Here is a 23375-nt window from a genome sequence, read left to right as displayed (position 1 = left end):
TATAGGTCTATTAAAATTGTTTATCTGGTCTTAATTTTGGTGCGTGGTACCTATCTAGAAAATTGTCCATTTCTTTTACATTTTCCTCTTTTGTGGAGTACAGGTTTTTGTAGTACAACTTAGTGATTCTCTGAATTTTCTCAGTGTCTGTTGTTATGTCCCCCTTTCCATTTCTGATTTGGTCAATTTGGATGTTTTGGGTTTTTTTTAAGATTTACTTGTTATGTATACACACACCAGAAGAGGGCACCAGATCTCATTATAGATGGTTGTGAGCCAGCCACCATGTGGTTGCTGGGAATTGAACTCAGGTCCTCTGGAAGAGCAGCCAGTGCTCTTAACCTCTAAGCCATCTCTCCAGCCCAATTTGGATGTTTTCTGTCTGCCTTTTTATTTGTTTGGATAAGGGTTTGTCTATCTTGTTGATTTTTTCAAAGAATCGGCTCTTTGTTTCATTGATTCTTTGTATTGTTTTCTTTGTTCTATTTTATTGATTTCAGCCCTCCATTTGATTATTTTCTGTTATCTACTCCTTCTGGATGACCCTGCTTCTTTTTGTCCTTTTCTGAGCTTTCAGGTGTGCTCATAAGTTGCCAGTGTGAGATTTCTCCACCTTATCTATGTAGGCACTTGGAGCTATGTTCCCTCATAGCACTGCTTTCATAGTGTCTCATAGGTTCGATTATGTTGTTCATTTATTTTCGTTGACTTCTAGAAAGGCTTTAATTTCTTTATTTTTTTTCTTGACCCAGAGGTGATTCAATGGAGAATGGTTCAATTTCCATGAGTTTATAGGCTTTTTTCAATTAGTGTTGTTCTTGAATTCTAACTTTAAGTGATCCAATAAGAAACAGGGGGTAGTCCAGTTTTTTATATCTGTTGAGGTCTTCTTTGTTACTAAGTACATGATCAACTTTAGAGAAAGTTCCATATGCTGCTAAGAAGAAGGTATATTCTTTTGTGTTTGGGTGGAATGTTCTATAGATGTCTGTTAAGTCCATTTGATTCATGACATCTGTTAGTTCTCTTATTCCTCTGTTGAGTTTCTGTCTGGCTGACCTGTCCATTGATGAGAGTAGGTTATTGAAGTCTCTTTCTATTAGTGTGTTGGGATTGATGTGTAGTTCAAGCTTTAACAATGTTCCTTTTACATATGTGGGTACTTTTATATTTGGGGCATAAATGTTCAGGATTGAGACTTATCTTGATAGATTTTTCCTGTAATGAGTATGAAGTGTCCTTCTCTTTTGATTGATTTTAGTTTGTAGTCTATTTTGTTACATATTAGGATAGCTACCCAGCTTGTTTCTTAGGTTCATTTGATTGGAAAATCTTTTTCCAACCCTTTACTCTGATTTAATGTCTGTCTTTGAAGTTGAGATGTGTTTCTTGTATGCACAAAAAGGATGGATCCTATTTTTGTATCCATTCTGTTAACACCTTTGTCTTTTTATAGGTGAATAGAATCCATTAATGTTAAGAGATATTAATGACCAGTGATTGTTAATTTCTGTTATTTTTTGGTGGCAGTGTTTATGTGTTTCTATTCTTTGGGGTTTGCTGGTGTGAGGTTATCTGCTGCCTGTGTTTTTGTGGGACCAGCCAACTTTCTTGGGTTGGAGTTTTTCTTCTAGTACTTTCTGTAGGGCTAGATTTGTAGATATTGTTTAAATCTGGTTTGTCATGGAATATATTGTTTTCTCCATCAATGGTGATTGAAAACTTTGCCGGGTATAGCAGTCTGGTTGCATCCGTGGTCGCTTAGTGTCTGTAGCACATCTGTCCAGGACCTTCTGGCTTTCATGGTTTCCATTGAGAAGTCAGGTGTAATTCTGATAGTTCTGCCTTTATATGTTACTTGGCCTTTTTCCTTTGCTGCTCTTTATATTCTTTCTTTATTCTATATGTTTATGTTTATTGATTATTACATGGCAAGGGAACTTTTTTTGGTTCAATCTGTTTTGTGTTCTGTAAGCTTTATAGGGATATCCTTCTTTAGGTTGGGAAAGTTTTCTTCTATGATTTTGTTGAATTTATTTTCTGTGCCTTTGAGATTTTGTTCTTCCCTTTCTTCTACCCCTATTATTTAGGTTTGGTCTTTTCATGTTGTCCCAGATTTCCTGGATATTTTCTGTTAAGAATTGGTTGGATTTAACATTTCTTTGACTGATGAATCTATTATCGTATCTTCAACACCAGAGATTCTCTCTTCCATCTCTTGTATTCTGTTGGTTGTGCTTGCATCTGTAGTTTCTGATTGTTTACCCATATTTTCCATTTTCAGAATTCCCTCTGTTTGTGTTTTCTTTATTGCCTCTCTTTCAGTTTCCAAGTCTTTCAAAACTGTGAACTGTTTGCTTCACCAGTTTGATTGTTTTTTCTTGGTTTTCTTGGCTTTTTTTAAAGAAATTTTTTATTTGTTCCAATTTTTTGTCTTTTTCTCAATTTATTTAAGGGAATTTTTCATGTCCTCTTTAAAAGTCTCTGTCATCTTCATAAAGTAATACTTAAGGTCATTTTCTTCTGTTTCTTCTGGGTTAGGATGTTCAGGTCTTCCTGTTGTAGAACCACTGGGTTCTGGTGTTGCCATGTTGCTTCTTAGGTTGTTGAATGTATTCTTGCACTGGTCCTACCCTAATCTTTCTCCATTTGGTGCAAGCAGTGTCTTTGCCTCTTGGTCCAGTGCTTGCAGTCAATGTCTGTGTCTCATGGATCATCTCTTGAACCAATCATTGCAATTCCTGTTTATGTCTTAGGGTGCCACTTTTGGTCCGCTGTGTGCAGGCACTGTCTGTCTCAGGGAGCTGCAGAGGTCTCCCTGAATAGGTGAGTTTGGAGGTAGAATGAGACTTGTAGATTAGAGGGTCTTACTGGTTGGGGGAGGGGCGAAGCAGCCTGCCTGCAGGAGGCTTGCCTCTTAGCAGGTCTTTGGTTTGTTTTGTGGCTTTGGTTTGGTACACTGAAGTTCTGGGCTCCCAGGCCTACCTTCACATTTGACTGTTCTCCCAGAGTGGGAAAGTGACAGCTTCTTAAACCGCCTAAGCACTGCTACAGCTGCAGCTAAGCATGTGACAGCAGAAATGGAGTAATAAAGAAGCAGCCAGAGCAGAGGACAGCATTGAGCTGGACTTTCAGGTATTGTTTACAACTTGAATCGAGGACAGTGCTGTTTTATGTTTTTAGGTTTTAAAAAAAGTGTATGAGAATACACATGGGAAATTTCAAATCAGAAACTCTCATCAAAAGTTTAGTATCTAAACTTCTTAAATTTTTTTAGTTTATTTATTATTATGTGCATGGGTGTTTTGCTGACATGTATGTGAACCATATACATATGTACAGCGCCTGGAGAATCCAGAAAAGGACATCTAATCTAGTACTAGAGCTACAAAGGGTTGTGAGGACTTGGAATGTAACCCTGGGTCTATAGGATGAGCAGCAGTGCTCTTAACTGTTGAGCCATCTCTCCAGCCCCAGTATCTAGAATTTTTACACTGTAGTTATTGAGCACCTGTGTGACTCACCGTAGTCTCTCAATCCTCCAGAAACTGTAGTAGTAACAGAAGAGCCAAACTGTCCTCTTGTACCACTTTAGTAAATAAACTAACTACCCAGTGTAGTCGAAGCTCCAGGTCAATGAAGAACTCCTGCTAGGCAGTATATTCAGTATTCAGGAGCAAAGGGCCATCTGTCTTTGACAAGGTTAATTCTGTATCATACGATAGATATAGGAAAGATTATTCTAAAATGTATGTGGAATGGCAAAGAAACTATGTGTCTGGGTATTCTTTAGAAAAGCAAAGAATAAACAGAAGAATTAGTCTGTCCTGTTCTAACATAGAAACACAGAGAACTGGGTGCTCAAATGTAGGAAACAATGATGTAAAATGATATAATGACTTCAAAAGCCGTGCCAGTTTTTGAAACTACACATACAGCTAGCAACAGCACTCATGGATGTTGCAGAAAAATAAAAATATGTACAAATCATAAATTAAATCTGTACAGAGACTGGAGAGGTGGCTCATCAGTTAAGAGCACTGGCTGTTCTTCCAGATGACCTGGATTCAATTCTTAGCACCTATGGGGCAGCTCACAACTATCTGTAACTCCAGTTCCAGGGCATCTGACACCTTCACACCAATACACATAAAATATTAAAAAAAAAAAAAACTCTGTACACAGACAAATACTCTGTCTCTCAGCTTCTTTGCTGTTACTGAGTGAGCTGCTGTGCTCCAACCTGTGCTACAACACACTCTCCTTGTCATGGTACACTGAAACCATCAGCCAAAATCAATTGTTCCCTCTTGTTTTGTTTCCATGCTAGTCATAAGGATGCAGTAAAACGGACAAACACGTGGAAAAATCACTATGACCATTCAGTCATGTGGTCCAGATTTCAGAAACTTGGTGAAGTTTAGACACCAGGCTAAAGAAACTCTAGGCTGCTTAAACCTGTGTAGGTTGTGATTCTGATGGGATCTCAGAAAACCAGAATGCTGATACGTGTGAACCATTAAGCCTGTGCTTCTGAAGTTTCAGATGGGAATAAGACACTGTAGGGAACTGGGCTAGTACATCGTGTGGGCTACACACATTGTTCTCAAGGACTTGTGTGCATTATGTCCAAGTCCTGGAACCTTGTGAGAAGCTGCATTTGAGGGAGATGGAAGTAGCTGATATGGTAGAATTATCCCAGGCCGCCTAGCAGTTGGCCTTCTGTGTGGTTATTGTTGTATCCTGTTGCAACCAAGAGTACAGTGATAATTATGAGCATAAAGAAAAGAATAAAAGCTTAAAAAATTGTTTGCCAAGAAAAAAAGTCCATGTGAAGTTGTGGCCAAGGAGAGTAGAGTGTACCAACTGAAAAGAGACAAGGATCATCAAAAAGAAACCTCACGCTTTGCTTTGGGACAATAGGAAAAGACAGGCATCTCAGGAACTGCCCTCCGTCCACCCATCACAAGTTCAAAGGTATAGAGTTTTAGTTCATTTGAAAGACGGTTTTAAGAGAGCTCCAGAACCCCTGCTCACACAAGGCCACCTGGGGAAACCTTCCCACCTACCACCCAGCCACCTGCAGGCTGCTAAGTCTCTTACTACTTACACTGGTGGACAGCCTTGGCATTGTCCGTGTGATGCTGATTTTACAGTCATACAGAATGCAAGCAAGACCTACAAATTTACTGAGGATTTTATCTAGATTTCAAAAGAAGCCTAGAGTGCCCAGATGGTGTGGCAGGATGAGAACTCCTTCAGATAGTTTCTAAGCAGGTCATACCTAGAATGCAGTGGAGAGCCCAGGGAGTTAGAAAGGACAAAACCAGGGGCATCTGCCACAGGAAATCCTCACATAATGAGCAGGGGACATGTTAACCACAAGAGGATAGCCCGTAGCAGCAGCCTGCACAGATCCTTGGGGTCAATCACTTGCAGTGGATGCCAAAGATGGAGCTACTGGTTTTAACTTTTGCAGCCTTTTCTTGCTTTTACAACCTTTTCTTTCTTTTTTTCCTTTTTGGAAAGAGTATGTGTGCTCTGTACCAGTAAATCTTGAGAGTATGTCAGTGTGGACATCTCTGAGGGTCTTGCCTTGAACATAGATGGTACCACCCAGCAGGTGGAGTGCTGCATGGAGTAAGAGGAAAGTGGCCTCAGTGGTGCACCAGGGATGTGCCCTACTGATGTTGTAGGCTTTAGTCATCATCAGCCCTTTGGTGTTTCCATCACTACCAAGACTGCTTAACCGAGACAGTGTTTTCTTTTTGGGGTTACATTCCTGTTCTTCTCAAACTCTGCCTACAGAGCTCTGCCCGAGACCTTCATGACGCTCCCTTACAAGCCAGGGCTCTGTTAAAAATCCTCCTCTCCTCAGCTGTAATTTACAGCCACTTCTCCCTCCACACCCGCCTTGCCCTTCAGTCTCTTAGCATTCTATATTGTATCTTGTCGCAGTGCTTCTCACACGCTGAAGGCAGTGTTTTCTGTGGCTGCTTTACATTGTCTTTATCTCTTAATAGCAAGCACGCTTCAAGAAGAGAGCTCATATATATGCACGGCACCCCCAGACCCAAGAAATAGAACATAGGGTACAGCAAGCACATGTGTGAATGAACTAAAGTCCGGGACTCTGGGAGAAATCTTATGCCCACAAAATCTATCCTATCATGTGGTCTATACAGCTGAGGACCAGTAAAGATTTAGACAACTAAGCCAGTGCATAGTTTTCTTTAGAGAGCTACAGTATTGAAAACAGCTTGGTATTGGCATAAAAACAGAGAAGTCGACCAATGGAATCGAATAGAAGACCCTGACTTTAACCCACAAACCTATGAACACCTGATTTTCGATAAAGGAGCTAAAAGTATGCAATGGAAAAAAGAGAGCATCTTCAACAAATTGTGCTGGCAGAACTAGATGTCAATCTGTAGAAGAATGAAAATAGATCCATATCTATCACCATGCACAAAACTCAAGTCCAAATGGATTAAAGACCTCAATATCAGTCTGAACACACTGAACCTGATAGAAGAGAAAGTGGGAAGTACTCTACAACACATGGGCACAGGAGACCACTTCCTATGTGTAACCCCAGCAGCACAGACATTAAGGACAACATTGAATAAATGGGACCTCCTGAGACTGAGAAGCTTCTGTAAAGCAAAGGACACTGTCACTAAGACAAAAAGGCAACCCACTGACTGGGAGAAGATCTTCACCAACCCCGCAACTGACAAAGGTCTGATCTCCAAAATATATAAAGAACTCAACATACTAGACTGTAAAATGCTAATCAATCAACCCAATTATAAAATGGGGCTGGAGAAATGGCTCAGTGGTTAAGAGCACTGGCTGCTCTTCCGGAGGTCCTGAGTTCAATTCCCAGCAACCACATGGTGGCTCACAACCATCTGTAATGAGATCTGGCGCCCTCTTCATGCAGGCAGAATGTTGTATACATAATAAATAAATAAAATCTTTAAAAAAAATAAAAATTAAAATAAAATAAAATAAAATGGGGCACTGAGCTGAACAGAGAATTCTCAACAGAAGAACTTCAAATGGTCAAAAGACACTTAAGGTCATGCTCAACTTCCTTAGCGATCAGGGAAATGCAAATCAAGACAACTTTAAGATACCATCTTACACCTGTCAGAATGGCTAAAATAAAAAACACCAATGATAGCCTTTGCTGGAGAGGTTGTGGAGAAAGGAGTACACTCATCCATTGCTGGTGGGAATGCAAACTTGTGCAACCACTTTGGAAAGCAGTGTGGCGGTTTCTCAGGAAATTCGGTATCAACCTACCCGTGGACCCAGCAATACCATTCTTGGGAATATACCCAATCATAGTTTTGTTTCTAAAAGAGAAAATTGTACTTCGTTTTCTCTCTCTCTCTCTCTCTCTCTCTCTCTCTCTCTCTCTCTCTCTCTCTGTGTGTGTGTGTGTGTGTGTGTGTGTGGTGTGTGCATGTGTATTTTATGTGTGTAGTACAGAGTCCAATTTTCCTCTTGTGGAATGCCATTTTCCTCAGCCCCATTTGTTGAAGATATTCTCCTTTCTTCATTGTATCCTCTGAGTGTCCTTGTGAAAAGTTAGCAGGTTTGGTTTCCAGGCTCTCTGCACTGGCTGTTTTATACTATTTTGATTACTGCAGCTTCCTAACACAGTTTTAAGTCATGAAGTATCATCCCTTCTTTATTGTTTTTTTTTTCTCAGTATTGCTTTGGCTAGTGAGGTTTTATAGTTCTGTATAAATTTTAAGGTTTTTTTTTCTATTTCCATGGAAAGTGCCATTGGAATTTTAATAGGAATTTGCCACACTCTGGATAGACCTCCAGGTGCTAAGGGGAGAGGGGAGGCAGACATAGAGAAAACTTACATGTGGATTCTTTAAAAAGCCAGGTGTAGAGGTAAACACCTTTAATCCCAGCGCTCAAGAAGATGAGGCCACCCTGATTTACATAGATTTACATTTCAGGCCAGGCTACATAGAGAGATATTGTCTCAAAAATGATGTAGAGAGATAGAGAATTGAGAATTAAGATGGGCAAGGAAGAGAGGAGGACATGAGTTGATGCAGTCTAGAGAATCCAAAGGAGTATATGCAGAGCAAGGGCAAGTCTAGGTGCCTGCTGTACAGCATGAGCAGGATGAGTTAGGGAAGAAAAATGCTTATAGCTGTTCTTATCATGAAAGAAAATAATTGTTTGAGGTGACATGTTAATTTGTTCTTCTGGAGTGACCATTTTGCCCTGTGTATATTATAGACATCAAACATACGCAATAAAATTATGTTTAAATAATATTTAAATCATCTAAAATACCAGAAGAAAAAAATGGCAACAGGATAGTGAACTTTTCTTTCATTCTTTCAATATACCTATATTAAACATATATAGTCATATAGCTATATTAATATATGTGAGATATAATTATATATTATATGTTTAATATATAATATATAATTATGTAATGTGCTGGGGGTTTTTGCCTGTATGTGCACCATGTGTGTGCAGTGCCAGCAAAGACCAGAAGAGGGCTTCAGATCCCTTGAAACTGGAGTTACAAATGGTTGTGAGCTGCTCTGTGGATGCTGGGAACTAAACCGGGATCCTCTGAAAGAACAGCTCATTCTCTTAACTTCTCAGCCATCCCTCCAAGTCCCTTTTGCCCACTCTTAAATTTCAATTTTAGAGGAAGTTGGTGTATTTTTAGATACCAAGTCTTAAGTAACATATGATTAAACAAATGTTAAAACCAAAGAAGGCAGGCCAGGCATAGTGGTGCACACTTTAATCTCAGCACTTGGGAGGCAGAGGTATATCTGTGGATGTCTGTGCGTTTCAGGCCAGCCTAGTCTTCAAAAGGAGTTCCAGGATAGCCAGACCTACACAGCCAAACCCCATCTCAAAACTGAAAAAGAAAAAAAGGAAGAAAGAAAGCATCTGTATACCAGCTGTGTAGGTTCAATAGATAATCAAAGTAATAAAAATATATCTATTTTATTTATTTAATTATTTATTTATTTAATTATTTATTTATTTATTTATTTATTATTTTTGGAGGCTGATTAGGACAGTTTGCCCTGGGGTTCAGGTGAGAGCCCTGTAGCTACTAAAGACTCTACTGGCATCAAGAATGAGTTTCCTTCCCAGGCTTGTCTCCATGGGTCTCCTTTCCTTCTTACATTCCACCAGAGCTAAGAGCTGTTTGACAGAAAGTTGCTAAGCAAACAAAGGACAGGCTTCCCCAGGAGCTGCAGATATCTGCAGTTTCTACATTCCGTATTATCTTCTCTTAGGTCAAACCTGACATCTCATGTTTAGGGTCTCCGCACACACGTTAGCAGCGGAACCAGCTGTGCCTCTGTTCACAGCTGCAGCTGGCACCGTCCTCACACAGTCCTAATCAGTACCCTTGCTCTCCACACCACCTCCGTGTGGCAGACTCCCACTTTGCCATTTTGAGCTCACAGGGCTTCCTCGGCAGCTGTTCTCTGTTCAGATATGAGCTTGTATTTTTTAATTATATTCTTTTTAGAAACTCCAGCATTCATTTTAAAACAAATTTTAGCGGTTTACTCTCTTTTTAGGAAGCACATTGTTTCTCAGTGCTCTGAGTTTTTTCTGATTTTTTTATAACATTCTGAAAATAACTGTTGGTGAGTTCATAAATTCATCGGTTAATCCCATAGGGGCTCACTAATATGTATTACAGACTCTTGATTTTTTATATATGAGATTTTCTCAAGAATTCCCTTACCTGTTATTATCAACATAGTTTATTGACAGGGTCTCTATTGCTTCCTAATTGTGCATACTTCTTTTTCTTGTTAAAGATCAATTTTTAAAATCAAACCATGCCACTTTGAAAGTATCATTAACATGTTGCCCTTTTACCATTTATCATATACTCATATTTTCTTCTCTCCTTTTTCATAGTAAATTATAATGTTTATTCATTATCTTTTGCTTTTAAAAAAACATTCTTGTGGACAAGAAAAGAGATAAAATAGGGGCACATGGTAAGAGATTTCTCTCTGAAATACAGTTATAAGAATATTCTGTCATATTCAGAGGTGACTTTGTGAACAGTGATATTCCCTACACTCACCATAACCTAGCATGTTATACATGCAGTGCTAAAATTATTCCAAGACCTTTTGGTCATGGGGCATGTAAGAAAAAGTGACTAGTAATAATGAAAACAGTGACTCAATCCAAGAAATTCTTTTGAATTGTATTTTTGGTAATGTTTCTCCACAATTATGTTTTCAGTCTCTCCTCTCTTTTCATTAAATATGATTTGTCAGTAAACTTCCTATCTAGCAAGTCACACAGACTGTGTGCATGGATGTGTGTGTCACTTGTCCAACTGCTTCCAGACACTTTCCCATTTTTATAGAATTTGTTAGTGTGTAAGTTGCACAGGTTTCCATGAAGACACTCTTGCTGGGCTGGATATGTACTCAGCCGCGGAGTGCATGCTCGCTCAGCATTCAGAGCCCCGGGGCCAATCACATCACGAAAATACATACAAAAGCCATTCACACTTACTTTTTTTAATTTATTTATTTATTAAAGATTTCTGTCTCTTCCCCGCCACTGCCTCCCATTTCCCTCCCCCCCCCCCCTCAGCCCGAAAAGCAATCAGGGTTCCCTGTCCTGTGGGAAGTCCAAGGACCACCCACCTCCATCCAGGTCTAGTAAGTTGAGCATCCAAACTGCCTAGGCTCCCACAAAGCCAGTGCGTGCAGTAGGATCAAAAACCAATTGTCATTGTTCTTGAGTTTTCAGTCGTCCTCATTGTCCGCTATGTTCAGAGAGTCCGGTTTTATCCCAGGCTTTTCCAGACCCGGGCCAGCTGGTCTTGGTGAGTTCCCAGTAGAACATCCCCATTGTCTATAGGTCCAAATCAGGAGCAGAAGGAGAGAGAGCACGAGCAAGGAACTCAGGACCGCGAGGGGTGCACCCTCACACTTATTTTTTAAAGAGTTCTTTTTTTCATATTTTTAGTTATGTGTATGGGAGGGAATATATGTGCACATGAGTTCAGTCGCCCATAAAAGCCAGAGGCGTGAGATACCCTGGAGTTGGAATTGCAGGTTGTGAGCTTCCTGGTGTGGAGGCTGGGAATTGAACTCAGGTCCTCTGGGAGAGCAGCCAGTGCTCTTGACTTTGAAGCCATCTTTTCAGCCCCATACCAATATTTTTTTAGATAAATAAGTATTTATAGATGTTTTGCCACTGTGTACACCGTCTCTACTAACAAACATAATAAGCCATAAGATCATTGAACAAGGACCTAGACAAGGCTGACGTCTTAGTTTCTTTTCCTGTTGCTGTAATAAAACACCCTAATAAAAGCAACGCGATGAAGGAAAGAGGGTGTTGTGGCTCAACAATCAGCAGTACCGCCCATTAGGGTGGGGAAGTCAAGAGATTAGGAACCTGAAGCAACTGCTCATGCACTGACTACAGGTTGCTCAGCTCCCTCTCCTGTTACAAACCCTGGACCCCAGCCAGGGCCTAGTGCCACCCACGAGGCGTGGGTCTTCTCACCTAGATTAATGCAGTTACGATAATCCCCGAGGATTACATCCAGAGGCCAGCACTCCGGTGAGTCCAGGTTTTGTCACGTGGACAGTTAACACTAAATGTCACAGCTGACTTGTAAGGGACACTTGGGTTGCTTACCCTTGGGAAGAGTGAGGTGGAGAAGGCAGAAGACAGAACAGTGTTGCCTTCTCTCCTCCTTTGTGAGAATGCCATGCTCAGTGCTACCTTATTTATAGAGCCAGGAAGATGGCGCGATGGTTAAAGAAAGCAATGCTCTTCCAGAGGACCTGACTTCAGTTCCCAGCACCGCTTCACGCGGTTTCTCAGCTAGGGTTATCAGTGCTGGATGAAAGGGTTTGTTTCGGTTCCCAGCACTGCTTCACGCGGTTCTCAGCTAGGGTTATCAGTGCTGGATGAAAGGGTTTGTTTGGCTTATGCTTCCACAGCACTGTTTGCTGAAAGAAATCAAAGAAATAAGGATAGGAATTCAAGTAGGGCAGTTGTCATGGAGAGGAGCTGCTCACTAACTTGCTTCTTATGGTTCGCTGATTCTGCTTTCCTAAAGAACCCAGGGCCACCAGCCCACAATGAACCAGGCCCTCCAACATCAATCACTAATTAAGAAATCCTCTACGGGCTTGCAGCCCAATCTTGGGGAGGCATTTCTTAATTGAGGCTCCCTCCTCTCAGGTGACTACAACTTGTATCAAGTTGACATAAAGCTATCCAGAACAGACAGCTCACAACTGGTTGTAACTCCAGTACTAGGTCCAGGGACCTGAAACCTCCAGCCTTCGAAAGCATGCACTCCATATCCACACAAACACAAAATACCCAAATTTAAAAATAAATATTTTAAGTGAACATTCTTTGAGCACTGTTGTGTGCAGATTCTCTTATTAATTTGTCAATATTTTCAATGGAACTTTGTCCCTGAAATTTTTTTAAGATTTATTTTAATTTTATTATATGTGCTGTTGCTTTGCCTACATTTATGACTGTGCAGTACAGTGCCCACAAAGCCAGAATAGGGTATTGTATACTCTACAGCTGCAGTTACAGATGATTGTTGTCCGCCATGTGAGTGCTGGGAAATGAACCCAAGTCCTCTGCAAGAGCAACATGTGATCTTAATTACTGATCCACCTCTCCAGCCCCACTGAACTGTTTTAAATGATGTCCAAACATATATTGAAAGTGTGGGGGGCTGAAGCAATGGCTCAGAGGTTAAGAGCACTGGCTGCTCTTCCAGAGGTCCTGAGTTCAATTCCCAGCAACCAAGTGGCTCACAACCATCTGTAATTTGATCTGGTTCCTTCTTCTGGCATGCAGACAGAGCACTGTATATATAATAAATAAATAATTTTTTTAAAAAAAAGGAAGAAGAAAGTGTGCATGTTGCCGGGTGGTGGTGGTTCACGCCTTTAATCCCAGCACCTGGGAAGCAGAGATGGCGGATCTCTTGTGAGTTCAAGGCCTGGTCTACAAGAGCTAGTTCTAGGTCGGCTTCAAAGCTACAGAGAAACCTTATCTCAAAAAAAAAAAAAAGTATGCATGCAAACCAAGACTGACATGTAATTGTGCATCTTCCAGATGCTACTTTTTAAATGTTAAAGATTCACTTCCAGTGATGGGGAATGGCTCCATTAGTAACATGCTTGCCTTTCATGGATCTGAGTTCAATCTTCAGAAAGCACATAGAAGAAATTCGTGTGTGGTAGTAGATGCTTGGAGTCCCAGCACTGGGAAGGCAGAGTGAGACAGGCAGATCAACAGAGATCAGTAAGCAGCCAGCCTATGCTACTTGGTAAAGTTCACACACACATACACACACATGTGCACTCAAGCACACACATGAACACATGCACAAAGATCACTTCCAAATCTTAAGAATTTTTTAATTAAAAGAGTTTTTGAGAATTTCATACATTATTCACAACATTTCCACCTATCCTCTGCCAGCTCCAACTCCTTCCATGATAACCTCTCCTCTAATTACTGACCTCCTCCTTAGTAGTGTTATATGCGTGCATGCGTCTGTGCGTGCATGCGTCTGTGTGTGCATGCATGTGTGCATGTGTAGTCCATTTCCTGCTGCACATGACAGTGAGGCAGTCCACATGGATTGAATAGCCTGTCAAGGGGCTGTCCCCAAGGAAGCCAGACTCCCCTATTTCAGCAACCGTTAATTGCCTGTGACTCTTATAAGGATGGAGTCTATCAAATTTTTATGATTTTTATATTACTCTTCAATGTGTGGGGGAGGCCCATGCACCATGGCACACATACAGAGGTCAGAAGACAATTCCTGGGATTATTTCCATCTTTGTGCCATGTGGATCCTGGGGATTGAACCCAGGTTGTTGGGCTTAGTGGCAAACACTTCTACCTGCTGGACCGTCTCACCAGCTCAAAAGGAAGATTTTTATAAAGATAAAAATATGCATTTACCATTTCTTACTTTAGAAAAAACATCCGCCCTCCCTGCCTTAACTCAGTTACCTAAAGTAGGTGACTCAGTTGGCAGTCTACTTTCTTTCCTAGTAATCCTCCCTCCTGGTGAAAGCAGAAAGATCTATCATCCCATCTATTCCCAAGGGTAGACATTGAGAGCACCTGCAGTTCTCCATTGCTTGCTGTCTCCACAGACCAGGACTACTGAAGCAGAGAGTTACCATGAGCTGAAAACAAAAAGAATTCTTTAGGGATTTTTATCTTCCAGGGTATCTGTCCAGCCCTCAGAAAGATCGTCACTAGGGAGAAGGGCAAGGGGCTAAAACTGCCTGAGACCTTAACTTCCAAGTCCCTCCAGTGTCATAGATTGGATTGGTTTTCAAGGAGAAAGAGGAACTGTGGGAGAATTCTCTCCTGGGCAACACTGTTAGTTGTAACAGATCATTATGGAGAAATGCTAAATGTGAGTAGACAGTTAGGAAGAGGGAAAGAAAAGAGTTAAAGCTTGCACACAGACTTAGTGTGTGTGCAAAGAGCTGTTGCCATATGCATCTGAGGACGGTCCTTCAAAAAGAGGAACTACAGATGAAAGACTGTCCTCATGAGTGCAGTTTAATAGTTATTACTAAATTAAAAGTGGATGGCAGAGAAACTGCAGAAAAAGACAAACTTTTCATAAACCTGCCCAGAGACAGAGCCTCCTTCCAGAAATACACGTGGCATTTATTTGAAACAGCATGTTTGAGGGTGTGTAGAACTGTTCACTTGTGTTTTGATAGTGTAACTACCTCCAAATCCAAAGGAATCCTTGATGAGCATAATTTGACTAACAGTAAAAATAAATAAAATAATATCAGCATATTCCTTGTGTTTTAAAAAAAAAATCTAGTAATTTGGGCTGAAGAAATGGCTCAGAGGTTAAGAGCACTGGCTGCTCTTTCCGAGGTCACGAGTTCAATTCCAAGCAACCACATGTGACTAAGATCAAATGTAGCACTTGCCCAATTCAAAATTTAATCTCAGTGGCAATATCAATCTATACTTAACAATATTAATATATGAGAATGCCTACCAATATTTCAAGAGCTGTACACAACAAATAAATAGCCTTTTAAAAAATCTAGTAATTTTACACACATACTTCTGAAGTCAGACTTTTCCCCCTAAAAATTCTATTAGAAATTATCAGAATTCATTCAGACCCTTGAGGATTTACCAGTAAAACCTATTCTCATCAATCCCTCCCACTGAAGAAATTGAATTTTGCCAAAAATGTGCAAGCATATAAGAAATGACCTCATTTTTCAGTCTGAATACAGTGATGTGGATATATTTCCAGAGTGCGACTTCAATATTGGATTTTAGTTCCAAGTACAGGTTCATGAGGCCAGCGAAGAGGGAGGTGAAGCCACCCTGTGAAGAGAGGAGTCCTCAGTAAGGACACTTTCCTCAGTTGAGTCACCTGCACAAACTGGCCAGCCAGTGCAGCCACAGCATCTTTATTGTTAGAATTCCCAGATTGTGATACTGTCACAAAGCTGTTGCTAGGCAACAAATGTGGTTACCAGGTCTCAGCGAATAGCTGAAGGGGGAAGGCAAAGTGTTGCACCATTGTAGAGTAACCATAGCAATGACCTACTATTACAGACTAAAGAATTATCATTAACAATGTTAAAGTATCAGAGGCCCTGAATTCGGAGACATCTGAGCAGTATCTGCATAAATAAGTGATCGAGGATGAGATTCTAACTGTTTCCAAGCTAACCACTCATAATTTCTATAGGAGGGGAGTATTTATAATTATGCTTAATTAAAAATCTATTATGAAGTTATTGATTGAATTATTTATCCTATCAAAAATGGTTTTTTAAAGCCCGGGTTATTCGTATATTTCCATGCATACATGTTACTTTCTGTTTTTGTAAAACTAAAGGTTCCATTTGATTCTAAAAATAGTGTATAATGTTCAACCCAAGTCAAAGACAGAAGCTGTAGTAAAATAATCTGGTAAATGAAAATCTACAGCTCCTCTGAACACCCCGACTGAATAGGGGACAAAAATGCTTTCAGTGGTTCCGCTTTGAAACACTTTGTTTGTCTGGCTTTTCTAGCTCTCTCCTCCTAAATTCTGTAAAGTGTAAAGCGTGTGGCCCGCCTAGGATACTTTCAAGGCCCCTGGTCTTCTTTTGAATCTGTCCTTGCATTAAATATCTACTGTGATTTGGTCCCGGTGACCTCGCTGAAGCAGTCTTGTCCAGCATCAGAGACTCTGACGATTTCCCCCTCCTCTCCAACTCCCCCTCCGACCCCCCCCCCCCCCACACACACACACAGACACACACACAAACACACGGAGCCTGGGAGCCAAGACTCTGGGGCACTCTGGGGTGGGTGTGGTAGACTCGGGATCCTGCACGCCGGGGGAAACCAATCCCGTGCCCGGGGAAGTGGGTGGTTTGTAGGCGGGAGAGGGAGTGGCACTCCCGCCGAGCTACTCGATTGGCCCGGAGCGCCGGAGGCCAGGGCGCTCCTGGCCGCTCCCTCAGGGGCCCTGCGGGCGAGTCCTGGCCCCCGTGGGGAGGCGTGGACGGGCGGAACCCGGGTCCCTGAGCTGGCGGGTGAGCGCGCCGGTGGCCGGGCGCTCCCCGGGAGGGCGGGGCTCCTCGCCGCCTGCGGGTGGCTACACCCCCGCGAGACACCTTGTAATCCCGCGTGTGTCTCCGCAGGCACTGACCGCCACGAGCTAACTTCCTGGAAGAGCTTCCCGTCCATCTTCAAGTTCTTCGCGGAAGCCTCGGAGGCCAGGAGCGGCTCCCAGAAGCCCGCCCTGACGCGGCGCTCGCACCGGATCAAGCACGAGGAGCTGTGAGCTCGCCGCCGCCCGCCGCCCCGCAGCCTGGGGCCCCCTTGAGATTGCTCTCTTCCTACAGCACAGGGTCGTCCTGTGTTCGTCTAAATAGCGTTTTGAATTATTTCTAGATGAGTGCAACTGTCAAAGCAATATGGACTCGGTGGCCGCATTTTCTGCGGGCTGAGACGGGGCTTCGCGCCGGGGTTGGCGACCCTGCGCCCGAGCCCCACGGTCCTCCCCGCTTCCACCCGCCCGGCCGAGCCGCGGGCGCTGCTGCCCAAGCGGCGTCTGCGCGGTCCTACCGCCCGCTGCAGCGCGGCCACTGCTGCCCAGTCTCAACCCTGCCCATTTTTACTCCCCCTTAACTTAGCAAGCTTTTACTCTAGACTTCAAACTTTAACTGTAACCAGGTTTTTCCCTCGGGTCATCTTGTGAGCACTCTTTTATAGAAGGCCACACTCCCGGGTCCCAGAAATGCCAACTTTAAATTGAGAACGTGTCCGCCGTGATGTATTATGTAGTTTGGGGAGTACAAATTGTTCTCTCCCTGTAACGACCTATTCCCATTTCAAGACCAAAAGAAAAACTTTGCATAAAATGTTCATAAAGTACTGAATCCGAATTATTTTTTCTGAACATACCTGCCGAGTTGAATAAGAGTTCAGGAAGATGTTCAAATATTTTAGATGTAGGTAAAAGGCCCCATTTTCACTGAAATTTCTAACTTTCTTGTAAGAACGGACCCTCCTGTTAACTATGTAACATAAGGAGTACATTTAGATGATACACCGAAGGTTTGCTGTCTGTGTACTGCCACTGCGCAGCATCATCAGTGGTGGTTAGTAATCCGTACTAACTGTACGTGCACCTGTCATGTAGTAAACCCTTTCAGGTACAGGATTTGTTTTTCTTTTTACTGTCGACAAAAAATAAAAAATAAAAGTTCATGCCCTCGACCTTCTGAAAAGCTAAGTAAGGTTAAACTGCTTCAGTTTCCATCATTCTCTCTTTTAGGTCCAGATATTTAGTGTTCCACTTCCTCTGATAGGGTTTTTCCCTATCAGCGGTTAGGTTCTCTGACCTAAGGGGATCTGGCCAACACTGACATACAGAAGATAAAATAAGTCGACATTTTACTGACTTTCAAATTAAAACAGAACATTAGTTACTTGAAGGATTTAATTAGTGAAGATTATATCCAGTGGGTGAGACTGTGAATTTAATACTAACAGTTCTTTCTTAAGTAAATTCAACAAGTAATGCATCTGCCTTCTTTGAGAACATGTAAAAGAATGTCTGAAATGATTCTGTGGCACTGGCTAAGGCCTCAGAAGGGTAATCTGCACCCAACAAGCATATTAAGACAAAATGGAGAATTGTCTTAATATTATGAACTAATTTCAGCAGGTTTTAAAATTGATTATATCTCGTGTTCTTTGGCGTATACATGCATTCAATAGTTCTGTTTTCAGTGCCAGGGAAGTAAAGTGGCCAGTGGTCATGTCTGGCCGTCTTCTGATATTACTTAAACGGAAGCAACTCAAGATGAATCAAAATTGCATTTTATCCAGCTCCTGGGCAGTTTAAAATGTGTTACTTTAACAATGTTAAGCACATTGCTCTGTCATAGTGACCCTTACATTTCTAATTTTAGAAGGTCTGGTGAACTCTGTAAAAATAATATCTTCCTAATGACTGGGTTTGAAAAATTGCTGTTGATTGATGTATCTTACCAAATGTTATACATTATATGATGTTTTCAGTATATGAAAATATTCACAAGAAACTAACTTTGTGACATTAAAACAAAAAGCCAACACTTATACAGGAATAAATTTGCTAAGCTGAGTTAAAGCAAAGTAAATGCACTCAGCTTATGAACCAAAGGATTCCTGGTCCTTCTCTCCAGATTTCTCACTTACATAGAGAAAGTCACTGTTTCCTTGGGATGAGTACTTACAATCACTGAATTGTTACCTTGTTACTTGTCTGGTAGAGAACAATTTACAAAGTTATGTTTTGTAAATGTCTATTACTATTTGTAGATCTGCACTGTAGCAACCCAGAGGGAGCAAAGCAAAGCACTTCCTTATAAAACAGGATTTCCTAACCTGTGGATTGGGATGCTATTGGTATTTGCTAACAGCAAGCAGTTGGCAGTACCCCGCTGCCTGCAGAGTGGTGGCCAATGGTAATATTTCTTCTCTGGTCTTCTCCCTGTTATTTTCTTTAAAAGAGTCTACACATGTAATGGTTTAAAAGCTGGCCGTGCCCCCCCCCCAATCATATGCTTAGTTCTTAGAATAAATAGGTTGAGAAAGACATGAATTGGAGATTCAGAACAGTCCTGTTGAAGCTTCAGTGCCAGGCAATCGCTTTGGAACTTTCTAAAGTGACCCAACATGCAGTCCTTGAAAGTCACCCTGGGTATCTGAAAGACCATTTACTTGTGATAATTGTTCTTTTCTCAGAGTTCTGCCTTGTGCTTCCTGGAATACATTTTTGTTTCTATATCAAAAATAAATAAATAAAGCACAAGAGTCTCCTATCATCTCTTTTCTGTTTAACATTTTAAAATAAATAAGGTTGTCAACAAGCAGCTGTGTTTTATTTCTCTTCAGCTCTTTTTTCATCACCTGCACAGAGGCTTTCCAAGCTGAGACCTCAAAGTGACTGGACCATATACATCAACATTATAGGCATTAGAGCTACTTATTATTACTATTGCTATTGCTATACAACAATATCCTAACATTAGTTGACGATCTACCTGGCTCACATATGTCATAAAAATAACATTTTTAGCCAAGTGTTTTTAATATGTAGATAAGGAAGTTAGAACAACTTGTCTTCAAAATGCTTTAAAAAATAACCATTAATATACAGTAAATATGTTTCTTAAAGGGAGCCTAGTAAGAGTAAGTTGGCCAAACTGCTAATGGTCAGACCTTGTTAAAGTGTGTCCAGTTCAAAACTGACCTGTTTCCATTTGTTGCAGCCTTTCCTTCAGATGCCTTCCATTCCTTTGAAGGGGCTTTGGGTGACAGAGTGTGGCAACTAAATTAGCACTGGTAATTTAAAATTAGATTTTTTTCCTGTTTCTCTGGATTGCACAGTTCTAATTTAAACATGTATCTTACATGTTGTAACCATTGTTTAGATTGTTAACTTATAGGCTCCTGTAAGAAACTGTATTCCAAATTCATTTAAGAAAAATTACTATTAAGTAGTTTTCACAGTATAAAGTTACACACTGCCAAATTTTTTGGAAATTTTTCTCATTCTTGTGGGGGACAGACTAAAAAAATAAACGTGAAACAGTCATATATTTGAAATATGATTGCAAAGGGGGGATAATTGTGGTGACTACTTATATCCCCTTTGTCATAATACTATAAAAGACTCAAAGACATACCCCTTTCAAAAAATGTAATACTTTCCTTACTTCCCTGTATAGAATGACTGAGTAGGAGCCTCTTGAACTGTTCATCTTCATTTTATCTAATATTGTCTTAATCTCCAGGAAAAAAAAAACTGATCAGGTTGAGTCTGGGAAAGGGTTTTTAATCAACACTTTTCAGAGCTTAAAACTACCCCACCTAAAGCATTAGCTTTGTGAGGTGGTTTGAGATTTAAACCATTGCAACTGCCATACACTGTACTCAGAGGATATCCACCTACTGGAAGATGTTGGAAGAGGGTAGCACAAAATGCATTAAGAGAGGTCCAAGAACAGAAACAGTTATCAAAACATTCCAGCATTTCTCTGGAAATCTGCTTTTTTAAATGACAATGATAATTTTTAAACCGTACCCTAGATGGAATGGATGTTGATTTAATTGATTCATTTGGGTCAATGTTTTTAAAGTTTCACACCGTTGCTTTCATGAAGCAATGTCTTTAGCAGTCAGTGGTTTGACAAAAGACTTCTCAGATTTCATCAGTGGGACCCTTCATGACATCTAAAACCGTGCAACCACCTCGCAAGGGTAACTTTGGGACTGGGAAATCTCAAGACTCATGTGACTGATCGAATGAAGAATTATTGGTAATTCTCAGTATTAAGGTTTGTAGGAACCATAATGGAAAATGAATCGCAAAACCTTAAGAGTTGCTGTTTAGAGAAAATTGTCCTCAAGGTTTGATCACTACCTGGACATCATAGAATGGCCAGTATTTTCTTGTAAATGTAAAACTTAGAAGATGAAAATTTTACTTAATCCTTCATATCTTTCCAAGCAACTTTTCCTGGCCCTTTGCCTTGAAGTTTGTAAAACCTTTCATTATACTCTTTGTATTTTTGAAACCGAATATTGTCTATGTCACTGTGAAGCGTGTTTCTAGGAAGAAATGTATGAAGGTCCCACACCTGCCTGTCCAGGTCACTCAGCTTTTTCTCCTGTGGCTGTTACACTGGGTGACATACGAAACTCTCATAGATAAAATGATATTGAACTTACTTTGTGCCCAAAACAAAGAATCTGAAGTGAAAGACACCCAACACCCCAAGAACGATATGTCTCTTTAAAGTTTACGATTTGAATAATGAACTCAGATGGAAAGTTGGCAGGAAAGCAAACCACGGCACACACATCACAAACCATTTTCCCTTTTCTGTCCAATTTCAGAGTGCATGTGTTTGTGAGTATTTCACTAGATCAGTGACAGCTCTTTATTTGCATAATTATATGCTCTGGTCTGAAGAGAAAACTAACCCCCAAATTTCATGGGTCACCAGACTGCAACAATCAATGTTTTATCACGTATGTGAAGCAAAATCTAAGAAGCTATATGAAGTTTCTTGGGGAGTTTTTACTCCTCAGAAAATTAAAGAGTTTTCCTCTCCTGAATAGATTCAAAAATCTTTCCAAGTCCTTTGTAACAGAATTCTGTTTGAAGGCAAAACCAGAGATTACCATGTAGATGTGACTACTGTAGACTCACTAACATCGCTTCAAAGTGGCTTAAGGAGAAGATTTTTGCTGCGCTAACACTTAAAATTCCTCATCCTATGAGGAAAAATTATTAGTCAAATTATGATTTGCCAAAATGAAGTCCAAAATAATTACCATTGACTATAGAGTTCATTTCCTTTCTTAAAATACCTGATGGTTTTTTAAGATCAAATAGAAAACTTTATGTATATAAGCATCTATATGTCTCATATAGACTTAGCTTTATATAGGATACTTATGCCTTTCTGCTCATTTCACAGACAACATATACAATATGTGTGTATTTAGTCAGTGTCTATAACATAGGTGCTCTGTATGTGCTGATCTTCATGAAAGTTTGAATCTTTATGAAATAGATTTTTCATATGGAAAACCCTCAAGGCATTGCAATAAATATTCTTAAATGCTCCAAGCTTGTGCTGCCTCTGTAAATATCTGCTAGTATGTAATGTGTACTTGTGTGTAAGGTTGGCTTTATTTCATTAAAGAAAATTGATTTAAACTGCGAATGTTTTTAGTTTTGTAGGCACTCTGCCAATTTTGAATACAAAAGAGCATAGAGACACATGCAAACCATGAATTGTTGTTGTTATTGTTGTTTATGGGGTCATTAAAATCCTGGAAAATTCTTTCTCTACCTAGTTTCTTACAGAGCAGAAGATGGGAAGTACGTTTCTGTAAAACCCCAGGAATGTGAACTTCATGTAAAGTTTCTTTAGACAACCTGCTAGAATCAAGAAGAGGGAAGCACTTGGGGGAAGCTAAGAATGGCTTAGTCTCAAGTATCTTATTCTTTCTGAAGATTGAGAGGCCTTTAGAGTTGTCAGAAATTTCCTAAAATGTTGCTATTATTTCAGTGAAAAGCAAATTCCTTCCCCCAAATTTTAAACTAATGTTGAATTATGAATGAAAGCTATTTTCTGGGTTTTGTCATCTGAGAAATCACACCTCTGCTTGTCAAGATCCCTCCCCAGTGCAACTGTCACCTTTGTATAGATCCTACTGAGATGAAGCTCATACCTCTGCTGCCCTCCCCAGGAGTTTCCATCTGGACTGAAGGCCTGAGAGTCCTCTGGGTGGGAACTCCTCAAAAGGAAACCTGTAAAAACCAACAAATCCAAGTTTAGAATTTTATCTAAATAGAGCTAAAGGTTAGAAAACTGTGTTCTTCTGGGTCAGATAAATGGCATTTTATTTTTAAGGGAGAAAATCTTCTAAGAAAAATAATAGACAATATTTATAGCTACATTTTTTCCTATTTTACCTTGGTGAGAATATTGCTTAAGTATCAGGTGGAACTCTCAATAATGAAGAAAAGTTTGTTATTTCCCACTCAGTTCTATACATGAGGGGAAGACCAGAGTCTCCCCCCTTCTATGATGTACATTTGTGTTTATTCAGATACCACCTAATTCTTACAGTATCTGGAAGGTTGTCTCTCACCCACTCATCCTCATATACCTCCTAGTAATCATTCAAAAGCTTTCTCTCTTTTTAGAAGCATACTTAAATAAGTGCTTTTTAAAAATAAAAGTGCACCTTTCCTGGAT

The 23375-nt window shown here is 40.5% G+C and overlaps 1 protein-coding gene across 5 annotated transcripts in view; it reads left to right on the top strand.

Annotated features, from left to right (window-relative positions):
• The window catches only part of Fam172a (family with sequence similarity 172 member A), a 456488-nt gene extending 434034 nt beyond the window's left edge, over positions 1 to 22454 (top strand). For all 5 annotated transcript variants that reach the window (XM_041663254.1, XM_041663252.1, XM_041663256.1 and 2 more), the window contains one exon: positions 16746 to 22454. In XM_041663254.1, the coding sequence (XP_041519188.1) occupies positions 16746 to 16888 (143 nt within the window). In that variant the 3' untranslated portion in view covers positions 16889 to 22454. The remainder of the gene's footprint in view (positions 1 to 16745) is intronic.
• Positions 22455 to 23375: the final 921 nt, after the last annotated feature.

Source organism: Microtus oregoni, unplaced genomic scaffold (assembly GCF_018167655.1).
Source record: "Microtus oregoni isolate MIOR12 unplaced genomic scaffold, Mior012 000014F_ref0000157, whole genome shotgun sequence".
NCBI lineage: Eukaryota > Metazoa > Chordata > Mammalia > Rodentia > Cricetidae > Microtus > Microtus oregoni.
The sequence above is the reverse complement of the archived record's forward strand: the minus strand, read 5'-3'. Positions and strand labels throughout refer to the sequence as shown.